Here is a 20,808-nt window from a genome sequence, read left to right as displayed (position 1 = left end):
GCAATGAGAGGGATACAAACCATCTATAAAGAGATGTTGTTAGACTAAGTAAGTGGGTAAAATGTTGGCAAATGGAGTGTAACGTGGGGAAAATATGTTCATTTTGGAAGAGAGGACAAAAGAACAGAACATTATTTAAATGGAGCAAAACTGCAGAAAGCCGCACCACAAAGGGATTTGCGAATATCTGTGCGTGAAACACGTGTTAGCTAGCACACACTTACAGCAGTTAATTAGGAAGGTGAAGGATTGGTGGCCTTTTTTTCAAGGGGTTGGAGTATAAGAGTAAGAAAATCTAACTGCAACTGTACAGCATTCCATACACCTACCAACCTTTCCTTTCACCCTAACAGGAATATACTGTCTCTGGATTCTTGTTATCTCATTTCTGAAGGGTTCCCATTTTCCAGCCGTCCCTTTACCTGTGAACATCTGCCCTCAATCAGCTTTTGAAGGTTCTAGCCTAATACTGTCAAAATTGGCCTTTTAGATCTGGTCTATCCTTTCGTATCACTATTGTAAAACTAATAGAATTATGGTCGCTGGCCTCATAGTGCTCCCCCACTGACACCTCAGTCACCTGCCCTGTCTTATTTCCCAGGAGTAGATCAGGTTTTGCACCTTCTCTAATAGGTACATCCACACACTGAATCAGAAAATTTTCTTGTACACACTTAAGAAATTCTCCACCATCGAAACCCTTAACACTATGGCAGTCCCAGTCTATGTTTGGAAATTTAAAATCCCCTTCCATAACCTAATATTATTCTTAAAAATAACTGAGATCGCCTTACAAATCTCTTTCTCAATTTCCCTCTGACTATTAGGGGTTCTTTAAAACAACCCAATAAAGTGATCATCTCTTTCTTATTTCTCAGTTCCACCCAAATAACTTCCCCGATGTGTTTCAGGGAATATCCGCCCTCAGTACAGCTATAATGCTATCCCTCATCAAAAACGCCACTCACCCTCCTCTCTTGCCTCCCTTTCCTGTCCTGCCTGTAACATTTGTATCCTGGAACATTAAGCTGCCAGTCCTGTCCATCCCAGAGCCACATTTCTGTAATTGCTATGATAACATAGTCCCCGAGTTCATCTGCCTTCCCTGTTAGGTCTCTTGCCTTGAAATAAATGCAGTTTAATTTATCAGTCCAAACTTGTTTTCTGCTTTATCCCTGTTTGACTCACTTCTTTTCTCAACTGTCCCAGTGTCAGATTTATCTCTTACCTCTCTATCTCAATGGGTCCCACCACTCTCTCTCTTCCCCACCCCGCTGACCGTACTAGTTTACATCCTCCTAAGCAGCACTAGCAAATCACCCTGCCAGTATATTAGTCCTCTTCTAATTCAGATGCAATCCATCCTTCTTGTACAAGTCACATCTACCCCAAAAGAGATTCCAATGATACAAAAATGTGAATCCTTCTCCCGTATACAGCTCCTCAGCCATGCATTCATCTGCTCTATCCTCTTATTCCTCAAAGATCAGCAGGGCAGCCTGTGTGTGGAACTGCAGGAGATGGGGTAAGATACGACATGAGTATTTTGCATCAGCGTTCATTGTGGAAAAGGACATGGAAGGTATACAAGGTCAGGAAATAGATGGTGATATCTTGAAAAATGCCCGTATTACAGAGGAGGAAGTGCTGGATGTCTTAAAACGCATAAAAGAGGATAAGTCCCCAGGACCTGATCAGGTGTGCCTTAGAACTCTGTGGGAAGCTAGAGACGTGATTGCTGGGCCTCTTAAGGAGATATTTGTATCATCGATAGTCACAGGTGAGGTGGCGGAAGACTGAAGGTTGGCTAACATGTTGCCATTATTTAAGAAAGGTGGTAAGGACAAGCCAGGGAACTATACACCAGTGAGCCTGACATCGGTGGAAGGCAAGTTGCTGGAGGGAACCCTGAGAGACAGGATGTACATGTATTTGGAAAGGCAAGGACTGATTAGGATAATCAACATGGCTTTGCACATGGGAAATCATGTCTCACAAACTTGATTGAGTTTTTTGAAGATGTAACAAAGAGGATTGACGAGGGCAGAGTGGTGGACGTGATTTATATGGGCTTCAGTAAGGCATTCAACAAGGTTACCCATGGGAGACTGGTTAGCAAGGTTAGATCTCACTAAATACAGGGAGAACTAGCCATTTGGATACAGAACTGGCTCAAAGGTAGAAGACAGAGGGTGGCGGTGGAGGGTTGTTTTTTAGACTGCAGGCTGTGACCAGTGGAGTGACACAAAGATCAGCGCTGGGTCCATCACTTTTCGTCATTTATATAAATGATTTGGATGTGAGCATAAGAGGTACAGTTAGTAAGTTTGCAGATGACACCAAAATTGGAGGTGTAGTAGACAGCAAAGCAGGTTACTTCAGATTACAATGGGATCTTGATCAGATGGGCCAGTGGACTGAGAATTGGCAGATAGAGTTTAATTCAGATAAACATGAGGTGCTGCATTTTGGGAAAGCAAATCTTAGCAGGATTTATACACTTAATGGTAACGGAGTGTTGCTGAACAAAGAGACCTTGGAGTCCAGATTCATAGCTCCTTGGAGTCGCAGGTAGATAGGATACTGAAGGAGGCATTTGGTATGCTTTCCTTTATTGGTCAGAGTATTGAGTACAGGAGTTGGGAGGTCATGTTGCGGCTGGACAGGACATAGTTTTCCAAAAATGGCCTAACCAATGTTCAATTCTGGTCTCTTTCCTATTGGAAGGATGTTGTGAAAGTTGAAAGAGTTCAGAAAAGATTTACAAGGTTTTTGCCAGGGTTGGCAGATCTGAGCTATAGGGAAAGGTTGAATAGGATGGGACTGTTTTCTCTGGAGCATTGGAGGCTGATGGGTGACCTTATAGAGGTCTATAAAATCATGAGGGGCATGGATAGGATAAAAGAGACAAAGTCTCTTCCTAGGGGTGGGTGAGTCCAGAACTAGAGGACATAGGTTTAGGGTGAGAGGGGAAGATGTAAAAGAGACCCAAGAGGCAGCTTTTTCACACAGAGGGCGGTGTGTGTATGGAATGAGCTGCTAGAGGAAGTGGTGGAGGCTAGTATGATTGCAACATTTAAAAGGCATCTGGATGAGTATATGAATAGGAAGAGTTTGGAAGGATATAGGCCGGGTGCTGTCAGGTGGGACTATATTGGGTTGGGATATCTGGTCGGCATGGACGAGTTGGACCGAAAGGTCTGTTTCCATGCTGTACATCTCTATGACTAAATACTTTATGAATTGGCATTTCTACTTAGGCAAAAATAATTTCACCAATTGCCATACAGGTTCATAAATGGTATACTTAAAACTCTTTCAATAACTGTTTATGGTTGGGTAAAGGAAAAGAATTGCAGACAAAATGAAAAGCGAAAAGTAATTACATCTTTCATAAAACGCAAGGGATTCCTTTATTTTGTAGTACTATACAGGGGGTGTACAACATAGTCTGAGCTGGATTTTGCTCATATTCAATGCAGCACTGAAGAGAATGGACAATTATCAAAAACATTTTAGATTTACAACTGGTCTCTTCTGTACCCAAGTAAAACTTAGAGGAAAACAAAAGAGCTTCAAGACACTAGGGAAAGGTGAGTAATTGCTTTTACAACACACCTTTCAGCAATTTTTCTGAATGTGAAACTTTTATCACAGATCTGCCTGAAAATTTTAAAGTTCTACATATTTTGTTGAAATAACCAAGGAAGTTCATTCCCACCCAAAGATATTTTTAGATGGAATCACCATAGTTAACTGTACAGAATTAAAGGGAATGAAGCAAATGTCACAGAAAACAATAATGAAAGGTGCACATATATTAATTATCATTTTTGGAAGTTGGATTTTAAAACAGAGTTGGAGTTTGGTGATTTGTAAAGATTTTAAAAGGTCAAAACTCATTCTGGAACAGTTTTCCAAATACATAATTGTGAAGAAAGCAATGCATTTATAATGAGGTGCCTGGCAGAGCCCCTGTAGTGTTCATAGATAAGGTGTTTTTACTGGTGAGTTTGTGACTGGCAGAGTAAACAGAACAAAGCCTTTAGTTTTGTTTTGACTCCAGGGAAATAGACAGAAGTTTTTCAGTGCAGATGAAACAAGAGTTTAGCTTAGTTCAGTGGAACCAACCAACTCAGCAGAATTTTCTAGTTTGTCACATTTTAAAGCCAGTACAGCTTGCACAGAAGTTTTAGAAGCGAGATAATGTTAGGCCCTCAGAATTGCTGAAGATTCTTCTCCGCAGAGATGGAAAGGAATTATGAAAATTATCTCCACAGTCCACAGAAATGTATATGGAAGCTGTCAGTTAAGTAGAAAACTAGAGTTGCGTGAGGGAGATAATTTCTCTGGACTTCAAGTTTTTTTTTTACACTGAGTCGAAGGAGTCTTAAATGATAGGGACGTTTAAGGAACTTTTAGATAAGCATATGAATATGCAAGGAATGGAGGGATATTGAGCAGGGGCAGGCAGAAGGGATTAGTTTAATTGGCATTACATTTGGCACATGTTCATTCCTGTGCTGTACTGTTCTATGTACTGTTTGTCACAGATTGTGTTGGGAAACAGGTTGAAACTTGCTAGTTATGTTAAGATACTTTAAAATTGTCCCCTATATCTATATAACTTAGTTTCTGTGCCTTTTTTGGTTGAATAAACTTCTATCCTGGTATTAAAGGACATCAACAGCAGAATATTAATATGTCTCAACGACTAATCAATACATTTCAAATAAATGAACAAAAATCATACATGACATTTATCAAACCAAATTTCATCCTGGGATGCGACTTTTCCATTCACACCATTAACTGGAATCATTACAAAATCACCTCACTTATATTATCTTGTATTCAACTGAAGTACATTGCACCTCACCATTATACTTACTGTGCAACTTGCATAAAGCTTTTCACATGTAAACTCTATTCTGTAATTCCATGTTTTCAGATCACACATATCAATTTTTTTTTAAATTAGAAAACATACATTGTACTCAAATGGATTACTGCAATTCTATTCCTTGGTGACTTTAACATTATTTGCTGTTCTTGAACTCTACCTGAGCAGGTCATTGCTGTTTGGAAAGCCTTGCAGCAAAAGGCTGAGCACGTTACTGATAGCTGCAATGGTCATTTGAGACAAGGATGTATCTCTCAGAGTTAGCAGAAGCTTTGGTACCAATTGGAATTCCCTCATTAGCTTGGCATTTCTAGAAGCCTCACTGTAAAAGAGAATCAAAGCAACCTTTTATTCCTAATCACTTATTAGCAACGTGAATATTTAGAAGTATCTTGAAATAACATAATACCTTGATTCAGTGAGAAGTTCAATAAAGTGCTCAAACAATGACAGATGAAGTTCATATGGTGCATTAAGCCAGACCTGGAAAAATAAAATATGTCATAGGTTAAAAATTCTGAGCTGGGAACTGAAAGTGCTGCAGGACAGCCACTGTCCAGAAATGACATTCCTTTAAATGTAAGGATTAGAGTAATCTGCATTAACCAAGTATCATTTGCATTATTTGTTGAAGGTACTGGAATTCTAGAGCTCCATTTTATCAATTTTATTTTTTTAAGGATACACTACTTTCCTAATTGATTTTTCAATCAATACTTACTATTGGAATTCAGTAATATGATCCCGCCTACAAGTGTTGTAAGGCAAGTCTTTGACAAAAAAAAATGCAGGGGATCTAAAGAGGACCCTCCCCATATCCCACTGAAATTCTGAGAAAACAGCCTTCCTTTTGGTCACATGTAGGATCATAGAGATGATACAGCACAGACAGGAGCATTTGGCCCTTTTGTCCATACTGGATGCCTATTCTAATTCCATCTTCCTGCACATAGTCAGAGGCCTGCAGCTTACAATACGTCAAGACACAGATTGAGGTACTTTTTCAAAGGAGTGTAGGCTCCCTGCCTCCACCTCAACTCAGGCAATAAATTCCAAACACCCATCACCCTCTGCGTAATAAAATTTTTTCTCAAATCTCCTCTAATTCTTGTCACTTAGCTTGAATCTATGACCCCTGGTTTTTGAACTCTCTGCAATGGGAAACAAGTTCCTCCTGTCTACTCTATCTTTACCCCTCACAATTTTGTATACCTCAATCATGTCACCCATCAGCCTTTTCTGTTCCAAAGAAAACAACCCCAAACTCTCCAATCTCTCCTCTTATCTACAATTCTCCTGCTCTGTCAACATTCTAGTAAATATTTCCTGCATTCTCTCCAGAGCAATTACTTCCTTCCCACAATGTGACCAGAACTGCACACAATACTCCAATTGTGGCCTCACCAGTGTCTTACACAGTTTCATCATTATATCCATAATTTTATATTTTATACCTCTGCCAATGTATGAGGGCATCTCATATATCTTTATAACCTCTGCACTGCTACCATTAGGGACTTATACACTTGCAAGCCAAGATCGCTCATTTTATCTACCCCTCTCAGTATATTCCTGTTTACTGTGTATTCCCTTTTACTGTTTGACCTCCCTAATTACATTACCTCACAATTATTAGAGTTGAACTTTATCTGCCGCTTTCCTGCACAGTCCACCAACCCATCTATACCATTTTGGAACTTACAGCTATCCACTACATGGGCGATTTCTGCATAGTCTGCAAATTTCCCAATTGTATCCCTAACATTCAAATCCAAACTGTTAATGTATAAAACAAACAGCAAAGATCCCACTCCTAGCCTGCACAACACCACTTGAAACAACTTTCCATTCACAAGGGCATCCAGCAACTGTTTCCTGTTACTAAGCCAACTTTGGATCCGATTCAATACATTACCCTATATCCCATTTACTTTTCTGACCAGTCTGCCATTTGGCACCCTGTCAACTGCCTTACTAAAATCCAAGCAGACCACATCCACTACACTACCCTCCTTCTCATTTCCTCAAATAATTCAATCAAATTTGTAAGGCATGATCTTCGCCATCCCATTCTCCCAATTCCTTCGTCTCCGCCGCATCTGCTCCCAGGAGGACCAGTTCAAAATATGTACAACACAGATGGCCTCCTTCTTCAAGGACCGCAATTTCCCCCCCGACGTGGTCGACGGTGCCCTCCACCGCAAGCATATCTTCTCAACATCACAACTATTGATCTCACCCTGCTTGGCTGTTGTATGGAACCCCCTACGTGTTAACCCCTTAAAGCCAAATACATAACAATATTGTCAAATTTGATGGAATTTTAATGCATTTACTTTAGGGGAAATTTGGCATGTTAATATGCTGCAGTTTTTCTTATCTGCGATGTTTTGTGTTATGTTGCTGAAAATATTACTGATGAAATACTTAGCAGTTGTAGTAAAATCATGCGTATACTTAGGATGAAGAAGATTATGAGTACCACATATGCTTGGTCCAGTTCTTGTTGGATTCATTTGGATATCAAAGTTGAAACTTTATTGCTGGAACAGCACAGCAGGTCAGGCAGCATCCAGGGAACAGGAGATTCGACGTTTCGGGCACAGGCCCTTCTTCAGGAATGAGCAGAGAGTGTTCAGCAGGAGAAGATAAAAGGTAGGGAGGAGGGACTTGGAGGAGGGGAGTTGGAAGTGGAGGAGATGCGGTGGAGGGCACCGTCGACCACGTCGCCTTCCTGACCTGCAGTCTTCTTGTTGACCTCTCCGCCTCCATCCTACTCCGACCTATCACCCTCACCTTGACCTCTTTCCACCTATCACATTTCCAACTCCCCTCCTCCAAGTCCCTCCTCCCTACCTTTTATCTTCTCCTGCTGAACACTCTCTGCTCATTCCTGAAGAAGGGCCTGTGCCCGAAACGTCGAATCTCCTGTTCCCTGGATGCTGCCTGACCTGCTGTGCTGTTCCAGCAATAAAGTTTCAACAAGGCATGATCTTCCCCTAACAAAGCCATGCTGACTATCCTTGACTAGCCCATGCCTTTCTAAGTGACAGTTTAACTGATCTCTCAGGATTGATTCAAATGATTTGCCCACCACTGAAGAAAGACTAACTGCCCTATTATTGTTTTGCATTTCCTTTGTACCCTTTAGAAACAAAACTACATTTGTTTTCCTCCAGTCTTCAGGCACTTCACCTGGGTCGAGTCAAGATTTGAAAATAATCTTCAGAGCATCTGCTATTTCCTCACTGACCTCCTTCAACATCCTAGCAAACAAACCACCCAGCCTTGGCAACTTATCCACAAAGGTTCCAACCCCGCTAACACTTCCCTTCTCATGATGATTTTGACCAATATTTCACACTGCTCCTCTTAGATTACTGTGTGCAAGCAGTCAGTGTTGTGTACTATTTTCTAAGTTACTGTTGTACCACTTTTTAATTCGTGTCTTACATCAAAGTCACAAAGCAAATCTTGAAATCCATTAGAATTAGGAATGATACTGGTCTCGTGGCCACTGTCAACAGTTCCCACTAACGAAAATGTAAGATGGAGAATATGACTGTTCAACAGAATCCGCTTCTTCTTCAGCAGCATTGCCAGGAGCTAAAAAGAGGAAAAACAACATGTTACTCAGAAATTCTCTCAATTATATTTGGAAAGAGATATTGGGAAACTTGAAATAACAATGTAAAGAATAGGAGAGAAATCAATATGAAAAAAATTCACTTCATTGAAGATTTTCCCACTGGCACATTAGCTCTTTTATTTGAGTGCTTAACTATATTTCAAATATCTCTACTACCTCATTGTCACTATCCTAATCTGGCAGATTATTCCACATACTTATTATATTTGAGTAATTGAACAAACGTAATACCCGACTCAATACGCGGGAAAAGGTTCATACTGTCGACCCTATCTAACCCCCTAATCATCTTGTATCCTAATCTGGCAGATTATTCCACATACTTATTATATTTGAGTAATTGAACAAACAATTTTATTATATTAACCACTTATTTTTCCCTAAATTTATGTCCTCCATAACTACTCTCTCAGTCTAAATAGAAGGAAATCTTCAGCGCTAACTCTATCTATACCATTCCATTTTATACAAATTTTCATGAAGGCTAATCCTAAACTGTTTTCTTCTCCCAGAGTGCAGAGCTTGGATTTAACTCATTTTTCTGATTACTCAACCACTACACAATTCAATTTTGCTCTTTTGCTCTAACACAGCCCTTAACTCCAATATCTATTACATGCTTTTTAGTTTAATTGAGAATTTGGTTGAATTGTATTCTGAATGAAGTCCAACAGCAAATTTTAAAACTTGTGTATCCAATAAAGACACATTCAATATCAATCTGCCTCACTCAGGAGAAAGTTTCATTACTTTTCCCCAACATCCAAATAACTTCCAGCAAAACTACAAAATATAAATTAAGTTCAAATATTTCTGCCCATAGTCTGAATCTATATATATCCAAATAGTGAATTACAACATAAGCAAAATTGCCCAAAATTTGTTTCATTTCTCACTTCATCTGTTTGCAATCCCATCTTTTTCTGAGCATTTTATTCATTGGCACTTACAGATGACAAAACCACTTCCAAAATTGTTGTAAGCTGCACAGATATGAGGCTCAAAAACAGAAGTTGCTGAAAAAGCCCAGCAAGTCTGGCAGCATCTGTTAAGAGAAATCAAAGCCAACATTTCAGGTCTGGTGACTGTTCCTGTTCTGAGGAAGGGTCACCGGATCGGAAACATTAGCTTTGATTTCTCTTCACAGATGCTGCCAGACCTGCTGGGCTTTTGTAGCAACTTCTGTTTTTGCTTTGGATTTAGAACATCCGTAGTTCTTTCAGTTCTTACAGATAGAAGGCTGTTCCCTTAAACAAGAATTGCATTGAAGTTCTTACTTGATAGCCCTTAATCCTCTCCATCTCTTTGCTTGCCAGTGCATTACTTTTTACCACACAAACAAGAGCCTTCACAGCAGCGTAGAGGCCTTCAACATCGGATGCCATTGCAACCAAGCCTAAAATAGCAGCTGCTCCACCAATGTATTGTAATGTAGTGGCAACAGGCCTAGGAACAAAGGTCCTCACACCTGACAAAGAAAATCAACAATAATTTAAAAACAAACAAAAATGATGCACTTCAAAACATTTTAAACTTTCCATCAAGAACAATTACTACCAGTAAGCATTATATAAAAAGAAATACTGCAAGGAAGCTTGCTTTTGCTTTTTAATTCTTGGTTTTTTTTTTAAATGCATTTGAATAATGAATGTCAAAATATTAATAAAAGCTATGAAGTTAATACAGAAAATGTTTTATTACTTAGCATTATTCCATTAAATTACACAGTTAACCTCTGCTGGACAGTGAGGGCAAGATCTACCTATAATATCACGTTAAAGATGGTGTTTTTTAAGATTATTTCAAGGAAACATACCTTGAATTTTATCTGTGGGCATCAGGTAAACTTGGGCCCATCATGAAAAGTTTAATATCCGGGCCTATTTCAGGAGGCCTTATTTGAACATCGCAGGACCTTTACAGTAATTGTACTGGAGAGGTTGCAAAGGAAATTTACTTGGACTGGAGAGTTTTAGTTATGAAGAGAAATTGCATATACTGGGGCTTTTTTTCTTGAAGCAGGGGAGACTAAGTTGGAAAATGAGTGAGACATATAAGATAAGAGGCATACACAGAAGATGGGAAGAAACCATGGAGTTTCCAGGGGTAAAAATGTAAGGCCTGGAGCAGGAGATTTAGAGGGGATGAGAAAAAGATTTGTCACCCAGAGGATGGCAGGAATCTGGGACTCACTGCCTGTAAGGGTGGTAGAGACAGAAACCCTGTAACATTTAAGAAGCATTTACATGTACATTTGCAATGCCAAAGCATACAAGCCTAGTGCTGAAACATGGGACTAGAATAATTAATTGGCTGTTTTTGACTGATGCAGTCTTGATGGGCCAAAGACCTCTTTTCAGGTCTCTGTCTTGAACAATCATCATCACAATGAAGTGAGATTAAGTGGATGAGTGATAAGCAAGTGCAGCAAGAGGCCTGAAGTAGCTGCAATGTATTCAGTAGTCAAATTAAATGGTAGGTTGAAGAGGTGGAGAAGGCTATGCAACCTGTTAGGGCTGAGGAAGCCATCCTACTTCTTTTGGACCAATAGGAAACAAGTTAAAAAAATCCTTTACTGGGCTTGCAGTAAATTTACACTGAGTACTTTTGGTTAGGTTAATGCTAAGTGTTGAATCCAGTTAGCTAGAATTAAAACACAAAAATAAACAAAAATAAAACATTAAAATTAACTATTCAATTTCAGTGAGGCCCTTGCCTGTATGCTAAGTCCTGCAGCATGAACCACAAGAATCAGGTGTAAGCTGCTGCAAAAATTTTAATACTTTCTCCCAAATGCAAATAAGAAGTTGCTACAATCACAGACGATCATTGGCTCCTTAGAAAGATACGACAGGCAGAGAGTTCAAAGCAAGGATAGCCATGTCTTAGATTAGATTAGATTACTTACAGTGTGGAAACAGGCCCTTCGGCCCAACAAGTCCACACCGCCCCGCCGAAGCGCAACCCACCCATACCCCCTACATTTACCCTTTACCTAACACTACGGGCAATTTAGCATGGCCAATTCACCTGACCTGCACATCTTTGGACTGTGGGAGGAAACCGGAGCACTCGGAGGAAACCCACGCAGACACGGGGAGAATGTGCAAACTCCACACAGTCAGTCGCCTGAGGCGGGAATTGAACCCAGGTCTCTGGAGCTGTGAGGCAGCAGTGCTAATCACTGTGCCACCGTGCCACCCACAAATGAGACAGCGGTGTTGAGAAGATAGAGCCATGATGGTGAACTAAGCTGGTGCAGGACGTGATCCTGTACTCTTGGCTTCACTCTGTTGCAAATAACCAACTAAACTAACCAAACCTCTCATGTCCCATTTTTGACACTTGATGGGTAAAAATCGTGGCTGATGACCAACAATTTTTTTTAAAAGATAGAACTTTTGTCATAAAAGTTGACTTTGTATATCATTCTAAAATAACATTGAAGTCAGATTTCTAGTTAATTGTAAGTAAATTCTATACCAATGAATAATTTATAATTTCCAGTGTTGGGCTAACATTAAACAGCACTGTACCTAGGTATCCTATAAGAGCTGCACCAATAGTCCGTGCTGGTCCATTTAAATGCCCTGCAGCATTATGCAACAGTTTTACTGGTGTAGCATTTTCATGCGAGGAAATGGCCATCTGCACAACACAAGAATGTAATCTGAAATTAGCAGCCAAAACAATCGACTCAATTACTTTAAACTTTGTAACATTAGAGTATGAGCAATATATTCAAGCGTTATGCGAAACATAAACAAGTTAAACTATCCAACTTTTGTAACACATCTTTCCTTATTGCGAGGAAGTTGTGACATGCAATGTATGCAAATAAACTAACTTTCTTACCGAATAAAATTTCTATATTCTATTTTTCAACCTACTCATTTTGCACATATGGTCTCATCTCCCTTTCCTGTTTCAAAACAGCAAGTGGAAGTCATTCGCAGCACTGAATGTCTTATGATTCACACAGCATCACTATTTGTCCTAACAACTCTATCTATACAGGGAACTTCTAATTCATTAAAAGGAAGAGGACAACTTTGTGCCCCACAGTCAGTAAATTTACACAAACATACTTCCAACTCTTGGGGCATTGATTGCCTGAAATGGAACGTCTACTTAATCCACTTTGCCTACAACCAGCAATCTTTGGTTCAGTTCAGGTGGAATAAGACTCTGGAGTTGAACCAGCTGGAACTATGTTACTGCCTATTAAACTTTCCTGCTGTAGTTCAACTTTGACTATCAATCTATTGGGTTAATGAGTTGTCGTGTTACGTGAAACCAATCAGGAAGAATCTAAGCCCTAGTGGCTTCTATTCTTTCCAGTTTCATTAGTGAGCTAAGTCAGTGGCTTCATCAGCAACAAGGTTCTGTAGTGTTGCATAGTTAGGTATAGCAGTGCACACTCTGCCTGAGTATGACTTGGTTTCAAGTTTCAATTCACAGGTATAAACACTTGGCATCACTTTTCTCCTAATGTAACCAAACTCTCCCCCGCTAGGAATTTGGATATTAGTTAGTAGACATGTAACTGGCATTGTATACAATGTTAGAGCCATACAGCACAGAAGCAGGCCCTTCGGCCCAACTCGTCCACATCGACTAGATTTCCTAAACTGAACTAGTTCCATTTACTTGCATTTGGCCGATATCCCTCTAAACTTTCCTATCCATGTATCTATCCAAACATCTTTTAAACATTGTAACTGTACCTGTCTCTACCACGTTCTCTGGTAGTTTGTTTCATATACACTCAACCTTCTGCGTGAAACTGGTGACCCTCAGGTCCATTTCAATCTTCCTCCCTCACCTTAAATCAATGCCTTCTAGTTTTGGACTCTCCTATTCTGGGGAAAAGCCTTTGGCTATTCACCTTATCTATGCCCTCATTTTATAAAATTAAAAAAGGATACCCCTCAGCCTCATTCGCTCTAGGGAAAAGGTCCCGGCCTCTCCTTACAACTGAGATTTTCCAATCTTGGTAACATCCTTGTAAATCTTTTTTGCACCATTTAATAACATTCTTCCTATAGCAGGGTGACCAGAATTGTAAGCAGTACTCAAAATGTGGCTTTACCAATGTCTTCAACATGATATCACAACTACTGCACTGCTGCTCTGATCAATGAAGACAAGAATTCCAAAAATACTACTTCTTCACCTGCATACTTATGATGCCACTTTCAAGGAACCATGTACTAGGTCTATTTTCAACAACATTCCCCAGTGCCCAATCATTAACTGCATAAGTCCCACCCTGGTTGTCTTACCGAAATGCAACACCTCATTTATCTGCATTGAATTCTACTTACCATTCCTTGGCCCACTGGACCAGTTCATGTCGATCTCTTTGTACTCTTAGATAACCTTCTTTACTGTCCACAATATGACTAATTTTGGTGTCATCTGCAAATTTACTAAACTTGTATCCTATATTCTCACCCAAATCATTTCTATAAATGATGAACAATATGGACTCAATACCGAATCTTCTGGCACATTGCTAGTCATGAATCTCCAGTCTAAACAACAACCCTCGATCACCACCCTCTGTCCTACCATCAAGCCAATTTTGTATCCAATTAGCCAAACTCTTCTTGGATCTCACGTGATCTAACCTTACTAACCAGTCTACCATGTAGAACCTGGCAAAACACTTGGTATAGTCCATCTAGACAACATTATGCCTTCATCTATCTTCTTGGTCACCTCTTCAAAAAACTCAACACGACCAATATTGGTGACTCAAGTTTGTGAGACACGATTTCCCATGCACAAAGCCATGCTGACTATTCCTATTCAGTTCCTGCCTTTCCAGATGCATGTAGATCCTGTTTCTCAGAATCACCAGCAACTTATCGGATGCCAACATTAGGCTCACCAGTCTTGTAGTTCCCTGGCTTTACCTTGCAGCATTTCTTAAATAATGGCCACCCTCCAGTTTTCCAGCACCTGTCGATGGTGCAAAAATCTCCATTAAGAGCCCCACAATTTCTTCCTTAACTTCCCACAATGTCCTGGGATACACTTGATTAGGTCTTAGGGAATTCCTGAAGTTTCCTGAAGAAGGGCCTGTGCCCGAAACGTCGAATCTCCTGTTCCCTGGATGCTGCCTGACCTGCTGTGCTGTTCCAGCAATAAAGTTTCAACTTTGATCTCCAGCATCTGCAGACCTCACTTTCTCCTCCGGTCTTAGGGAATTATCTACTTTTATGCATTTTAAGACCTCTAGCACCACACCTTCTGGAACATGGAATCTTTTCAAGACATCAGTATTTATTTCCCTGAGCTGCCAAGCTTCCATGTTTTTCTCCACGGTAAATACTGACAAGAAATATTTGTTTACTATCTCACTCATCTCCTGCGGCTCCACACATGGATGATCTTGTTGATTTTTAATGGTCCCTACTCTGTTCCTAGTTACTGTTTTGTCCTTACTATACTTGTAGAGTCTCTTTAGATTCTGCTTTACGTTCTCTGCCGAAGCTATCTCACGTCCCCTTTTTGCCCTTCTGATTTCCCTCTCAAGTGTACTCCTATTATACTTAAGGGATTCACTAGATTCCAACTGCCTATACCTGACATACGCCTTTTTCTTATCCAGAGCCTCAATATCTTCAGTCATCCAGCGTTCCTTACTCCTACCAGTCTTGCGCTTCTCACCAACTGGAACATGCTGGCCTGAACTTTTGTCATCTCACGTTTAAAAGCCTCCCACGTGCCAGACGTCCCATAATCTGCGAACAGCCTTTCCACCAATCAACGTTTGAAAGTTCCTGTCTAATACCATTGGCCTTACCCCAACTTAAAACTTTAACTCCTGGATCAGACTTATCTGTAAAGGCATTCTAAATGGATACCAGGTGTTCAAAATGGTATAATTCATCAAAAAGTTTGCAAAAATGTCAGCAATTGTTTGATCATAACAAAAATACATTTCACATCTCATTCAGATGTAGAGATGCAGAGTCTGAGCAGAAACTGCAAATCAATCATGATAGATACCATATCTTGGTTATAAGAGCACATGCTCTTATCCTGGACATCCAGGTAATGTACTTTAGCAATAATTGCCCCAAGTCTTAGAAATTATTGAAACTCTATCATAGTCAATATTAAGTGTTGTTGAAGGGCCGATATAGAGCAAATTTTTTTTTGCCAACTATGTTGATGCCATAGATATCCAAATCCAATGCTGCATTCTGGGATTATACATCAACTACATAAACTACAGTTTACCACGTTAAGGACTTTTACAACTGAGTGTCCATTTGAGGTCGTCTCATCCTTTAGGACATTCAGTGATAGTGCACATGTCCAGAAATCTTCCTTTCTTTCTATAACTCCATTGTATAAACTAATTCTATAATTTGATCAGTATTGAAGGAAGCTCCGAAATGTTAAAGGGAACTATGGGGACACTTCATACATAAGCATAAACTGAATTGGGATTGTTGTCATTGAAAAAATATCAAGGTATTGTCAGATCTTTTGTAGTATGTTCTAAAAGGATTGCATTTTAGACTCCTCAGGATCACCTCAATGGCTAGGAATAAAATGGACAAACAAATAACCCCATAATTTTCGATCAATATCTCAGTGGCTACATGTTTCATATTGGAGAATTTCTTATTATATCACTATACACATAATTATGTGAGCGAACATATTGCAAAAACTCTTCGCAAAACATCTAACTTCCACTTTGATTTGTTTCACAATTTAAAATTAAACATTTTAAGATACATTTAAATCAACAATTGCATTTTCTTGTAAGAAAATGAGTAAACTACTGAACCTTTCCAGCATGTTTGATGTTCATTGATATTATGGTTGATCTGCATTTTAACTTCATGATTCACCTTGGTTGAGAGCTCCATATCCCGTAATACATTTGATTTGCAAAATTAATCAAAATTAGATTTAAAATTATTAAGTGAACTAGGATTTACTGCACATGTACAATAGATTATTACACTTACACTAACCTTTGCACAAAGAAATATTTCCAAAGTTCTCTGTTGAATGATCTGGCTCCAATTTTAAAAGTTTTCTATGGGAGTGCATAGGACATATGGGACAAAACAGGCTATTTGCTTCAACTAGTCCATGCTAGTGTTTACGTTCTATGTGAACACCTTCCCCACTTTTCACAACAAAATTTACCATGGTCAACATAACTATTCTCTCCCTTAAATCAATCTGTAAGTATCCTGCAGGACCTCGATGACATTCGTGTCTGAGCTTATAAATGAAAAGCAACATTTGCCAATCAATAACCATCCTCACTATCACTATAATCGTTTTACTACCCAACAAGATCAGTAATACGCCTTCAATTTTTCACATTTAATTTTAGCCAACAAACTCTTGCATGCAACCTTAATGAAGGTTGCCTGAAAATACTACTCAATACAAATAACATCAAAAATGCTGAAAATACTCAGTTGATCTTGAAGTACCTGTCAGAAAACAGGTATGCATGAATATAGTACTTTTCACAATACCAAACATTTTCAACACATTTTGCAGCTATTAAGTATTTTTGAAATGCATTCACTGTTGGAATGTAAGTGATCTGACAGCCAACTTGCATTTTGCAAATTCCCACAGACCATGAGATAATCAGATTTGTGTACTTGTGTGTGTTGATTGACAGATAAATATTGAGGGACGTCAGGGCAAACTCTCCTTCTCTTCTTCCAAATAGTGTCATGGTATCTTTTACCTCGAACTAAGCAGGAAGACAGGACCTTGAATTAAGGTCTCATGCAAAAAAAAACACCTCAAACACAGCATCTCTCCTTTAGTACTGCATTAGAGTGTCAGCTTAGAAGTTTATGCTCCAAAATGGTGTGAATCAGACACAAATTGCTACAAGCAAATGACAGCAAATGAACCTAGATCATGGAACTGGAATATTAAATCTTTTCCTCTCTCCAGAGATGCAGCCAGACATATTGAGTAACTTCAGCATTGTCTTTATTTCAGATTTCCATTGTTGTTCCACTTCTTATAAATCTTAGTGAGTTCTCAGTTCCAATTTCTTCACTGATCTAACGTTTCTGATTTTTTCCTTATGCTAAGTGACAGTGCATATGTCTTCTCCAGCATCATTAAGAAATGGTAACAAATGCTGACCTAGCTAATGACACCCACAGCTCATGAAAAAAAATGAAAAACCATTTTGCATACCCTTTTGACAACGTAAGGGGGCGTAATTCCCCATCTTTAGAATTTAATTGAGAACCCAATCTATACTTAATATCATATTGCTCAAAAAGACACTTACTTGAAAATTTTCACCTTGCATTGGTCAGCATAAAGTGTAACAGCAACCAATTTAAGGAAAAGCTGATATATACACAGAGGAGTATGCTGATTGGTTGGTAAGTAGACTCTAACTGATAGAAGTGTTGCCATGGAGAATGCGTCAACTAATGGTGATAAACAGTTAACTAACAGGTTTTTAAAAAAAAATTAAACCAGGCACTGCCCTGGGAAATGAACTAACAAATAGCTAGACCTATTTTGTTGAGTTGCAACAGAGGCAGTGCTTGGAAATGTTCGTTCCGACATGTTCCTATTGAACAGCAGAGTAGACAGAAGGGGATGAACAGCCTATTCATGTTCCTATATTTTTAAGCCTCATGGACTGCAAAGGAACAGGGTCGTGTGTAATAATCTATGCAACTTCCATTAGACTCAAGTGTGCCACACTGCAAGCCCAACAAATAATCTTAAACTGATTGGGTACAGAATTTACACTGACACTCGGGATTATCCAGCAAATGTTGTACTATTGAAAAACCACATCGAATTACAAGTTTTACAACTGAGGCCTGGTTGGTTACGGCCAGTATCTTACTTGCTATGAACGGAAGAGATAGGCTGTTTGATACAATCCACCAATCTTTGGTATGTACAACCGACATATCTGGCATCCAATCTACCGCAGATTACGAAAAGAACAAAGAAAATTTACAGCCCAGGAACAGGCCTTCAGCCCTCCAAGCCTATGCCGATCCAAATTCACTATCTGAACCTATCGCCCAATTCCTAAGGATCTGTATCCCTCTGCTCCCCATCTACTCATGCATCTGTCCAGACGCACCTTGAATCAATCTACCATGCCTGCCTCTACCACCTCTGCCGGCAATGCATTCCAGGCACCCAACTCCCTCTGTGTAAAGTACTTTCTGCGTGTATCCCCCTTAAACTTTTCACCTCTCACCTTGACCTCTCATTACAGAATCCTTCACTCTGGGAAAAAGCTTATCCCTATCCACCCTGCCTATACCCTTCATGATTTTGTAGACCTCAATCAGGTCCCCCCTCAATCTCCTTTTTTCTAATCAAAACAATCCTAATCTACTCAACCTCTCTTCATAGCTAACACCTTCCATATCAGGCAACATCCTCGGAAACCTTCTCTGCACCCTCTCCAAAGCATCCACATCCTTTTGGTAATGTGGCGACCAGAACTGAACACCGTATTCTAAATGCGGACTAACCAAAGTCTTGTACAATTTTAAGATGACCTGCCAGCTCTTATACTCAATACTTCGTCCGATGAAGGCAAGCATACCATATGTCTTCTTGACCACTCTATCCACCTGTGCAGCAACTTTCAGAGTACAATGGACCCGAACTCCCAGATCTCTCTGCTAATCAACATTTCCCAAGGCTCTTCTGTTTACAGTATAGTTTGCTCTAAAAGTAGACCTTTCAAAATACATCACCTCACATTTGCGCGGATTGAACTCCATCTGCCACTTCTCCGCCCAACTCCCCAGTCTAACTATATTCCCCTGTATTCTTCGACAGTCCCTTTTGCTTTCTGCTACTCCACTAATCTTCGTGTCATCTGCAAACTTACTGATCAGAGCAACAGTGCCCTCTTCCAGATCATTTATGTATATCACAAACAACAGTGGCCTCAGCACTGATCCCTGTGGAACACCACTGGTCACCTTTCTCCATTTCAAGAAACTCTCTTCAATACTACTCGGTCTCCTGTTGCTCAACCAGTTCTTTATCCACCTAGCTAGAACATCCTGCACACCACGTGACTTCACTTTCTCCATTAGTTTACCACGGGGAACCTTATCAAACACATTACTAAATGTATGACATCCATAGCCCTTACTTCATCTATCAACTTGGTCACTTCCTCAAAGAAATCTATTAAGTTGGCACGATCTACCCCACACAAAACCATGTTGCCTATCACTGATAAGCCCATTCTCTTCCAAATATAAATAGATCCTTTCCCTCTGTACCTTCTCCAACAACTTCCCCACCACTGACGTCAGGCTCACTGGTCTGTAGTCATTTGGAATATCCCTACTACCCTTCTTGTACAGGGGGACAACATTAGCAACTCTCTCCAGTGTTCCAGCACTTCACTTGTGTTTAAGGATGCTACAACGATGTGTGTTAGGGCCCCAGCAATTTCTTCTCTCACCTTTCTCAGCAACCTGGGGTAGATCCCATCTGGCACTGGAGATTTGTCCACCTTAATATCCGTTAGACTACCCAACACATTCTCCCTCCTTATGTCAACATGATCCAGAATAAACAAACTTCCATCTCAAATCTCAACATTCATCATGTCCCTTTCCTCAGTGAGCATTGGCAAAGTAATCACTGAGAATGTTACCCATTTTTCAGGTTTGATATACAACCTTCCTTCCTTATTCTTTGGCAGACCAACCCTTTTGCTAGTTACCCTCTTGCTTCTTATATATGAATAAAAGACATTGGGATTCTCCTTAATTCTGCTCACTAAAGTTATTTCATGACCCCTTTTAGCCCGCTTGATACTTCGTTTGAGATTGTTCCTACTCTCCTGATATTCCTTCAAAGCCTGTTCTGTTCTTAGCTGCCTGAACCTTATGTACGCTTCTCTTTTCCTCTTGGCTAGTTGCATAATTTCTCCTGTCACCCACGGTTCACAAATCTTGCCTTTCCTTTCAAAGGGACATGCCTATCCTGCACCATCCTCACCCTATCTTTGAAAGCCTCCCACATATCAAATGTGGACTTCCTTCAAATAGCTGTCCCCAATCTACATTTCCCAGCGCCTGCTGAATTTTGATATAATTGGCCTTGGCCCACTTTGATCGTGGTTCTAAGGGAAGGATAATGTATCTGAGTAACTGGTGATGCTAGCTGTTCCATGCTCCTACTACACAGTAGCAACATGAATGGTCTTTGACACTAACAGGACATTGACATC

General features: G+C 39.9%; 1 protein-coding gene across 5 annotated transcripts in view; it reads right to left on the bottom strand.

Annotated features, from left to right (window-relative positions):
• wdfy3 (WD repeat and FYVE domain containing 3) overlaps positions 1–20,808 on the bottom strand; it is a 402,022-nt gene that overhangs the window by 167,910 nt on the left and 213,304 nt on the right. For all 5 annotated transcript variants that reach the window (XM_043696098.1, XM_043696088.1, XM_043696116.1 and 2 more), the window contains 5 exons: positions 12,089–12,200; positions 9,830–10,020; positions 8,357–8,509; positions 5,313–5,386; positions 5,064–5,225 (listed from right to left, as the gene is read on the bottom strand). In XM_043696098.1, the coding sequence (XP_043552033.1) occupies positions 5,064–5,225; positions 5,313–5,386; positions 8,357–8,509; positions 9,830–10,020; positions 12,089–12,200 (692 nt within the window). The remainder of the gene's footprint in view (positions 1–5,063; positions 5,226–5,312; positions 5,387–8,356; positions 8,510–9,829; positions 10,021–12,088; positions 12,201–20,808) is intronic.

This window comes from Chiloscyllium plagiosum, chromosome 1, assembly GCF_004010195.1.
Source record: "Chiloscyllium plagiosum isolate BGI_BamShark_2017 chromosome 1, ASM401019v2, whole genome shotgun sequence".
Classification (NCBI taxonomy): Eukaryota; Metazoa; Chordata; class Chondrichthyes; order Orectolobiformes; family Hemiscylliidae; genus Chiloscyllium; species Chiloscyllium plagiosum.
Note: the sequence above shows the minus strand (reverse complement) of the source record. Positions and strands in the feature narration are given on the sequence as shown.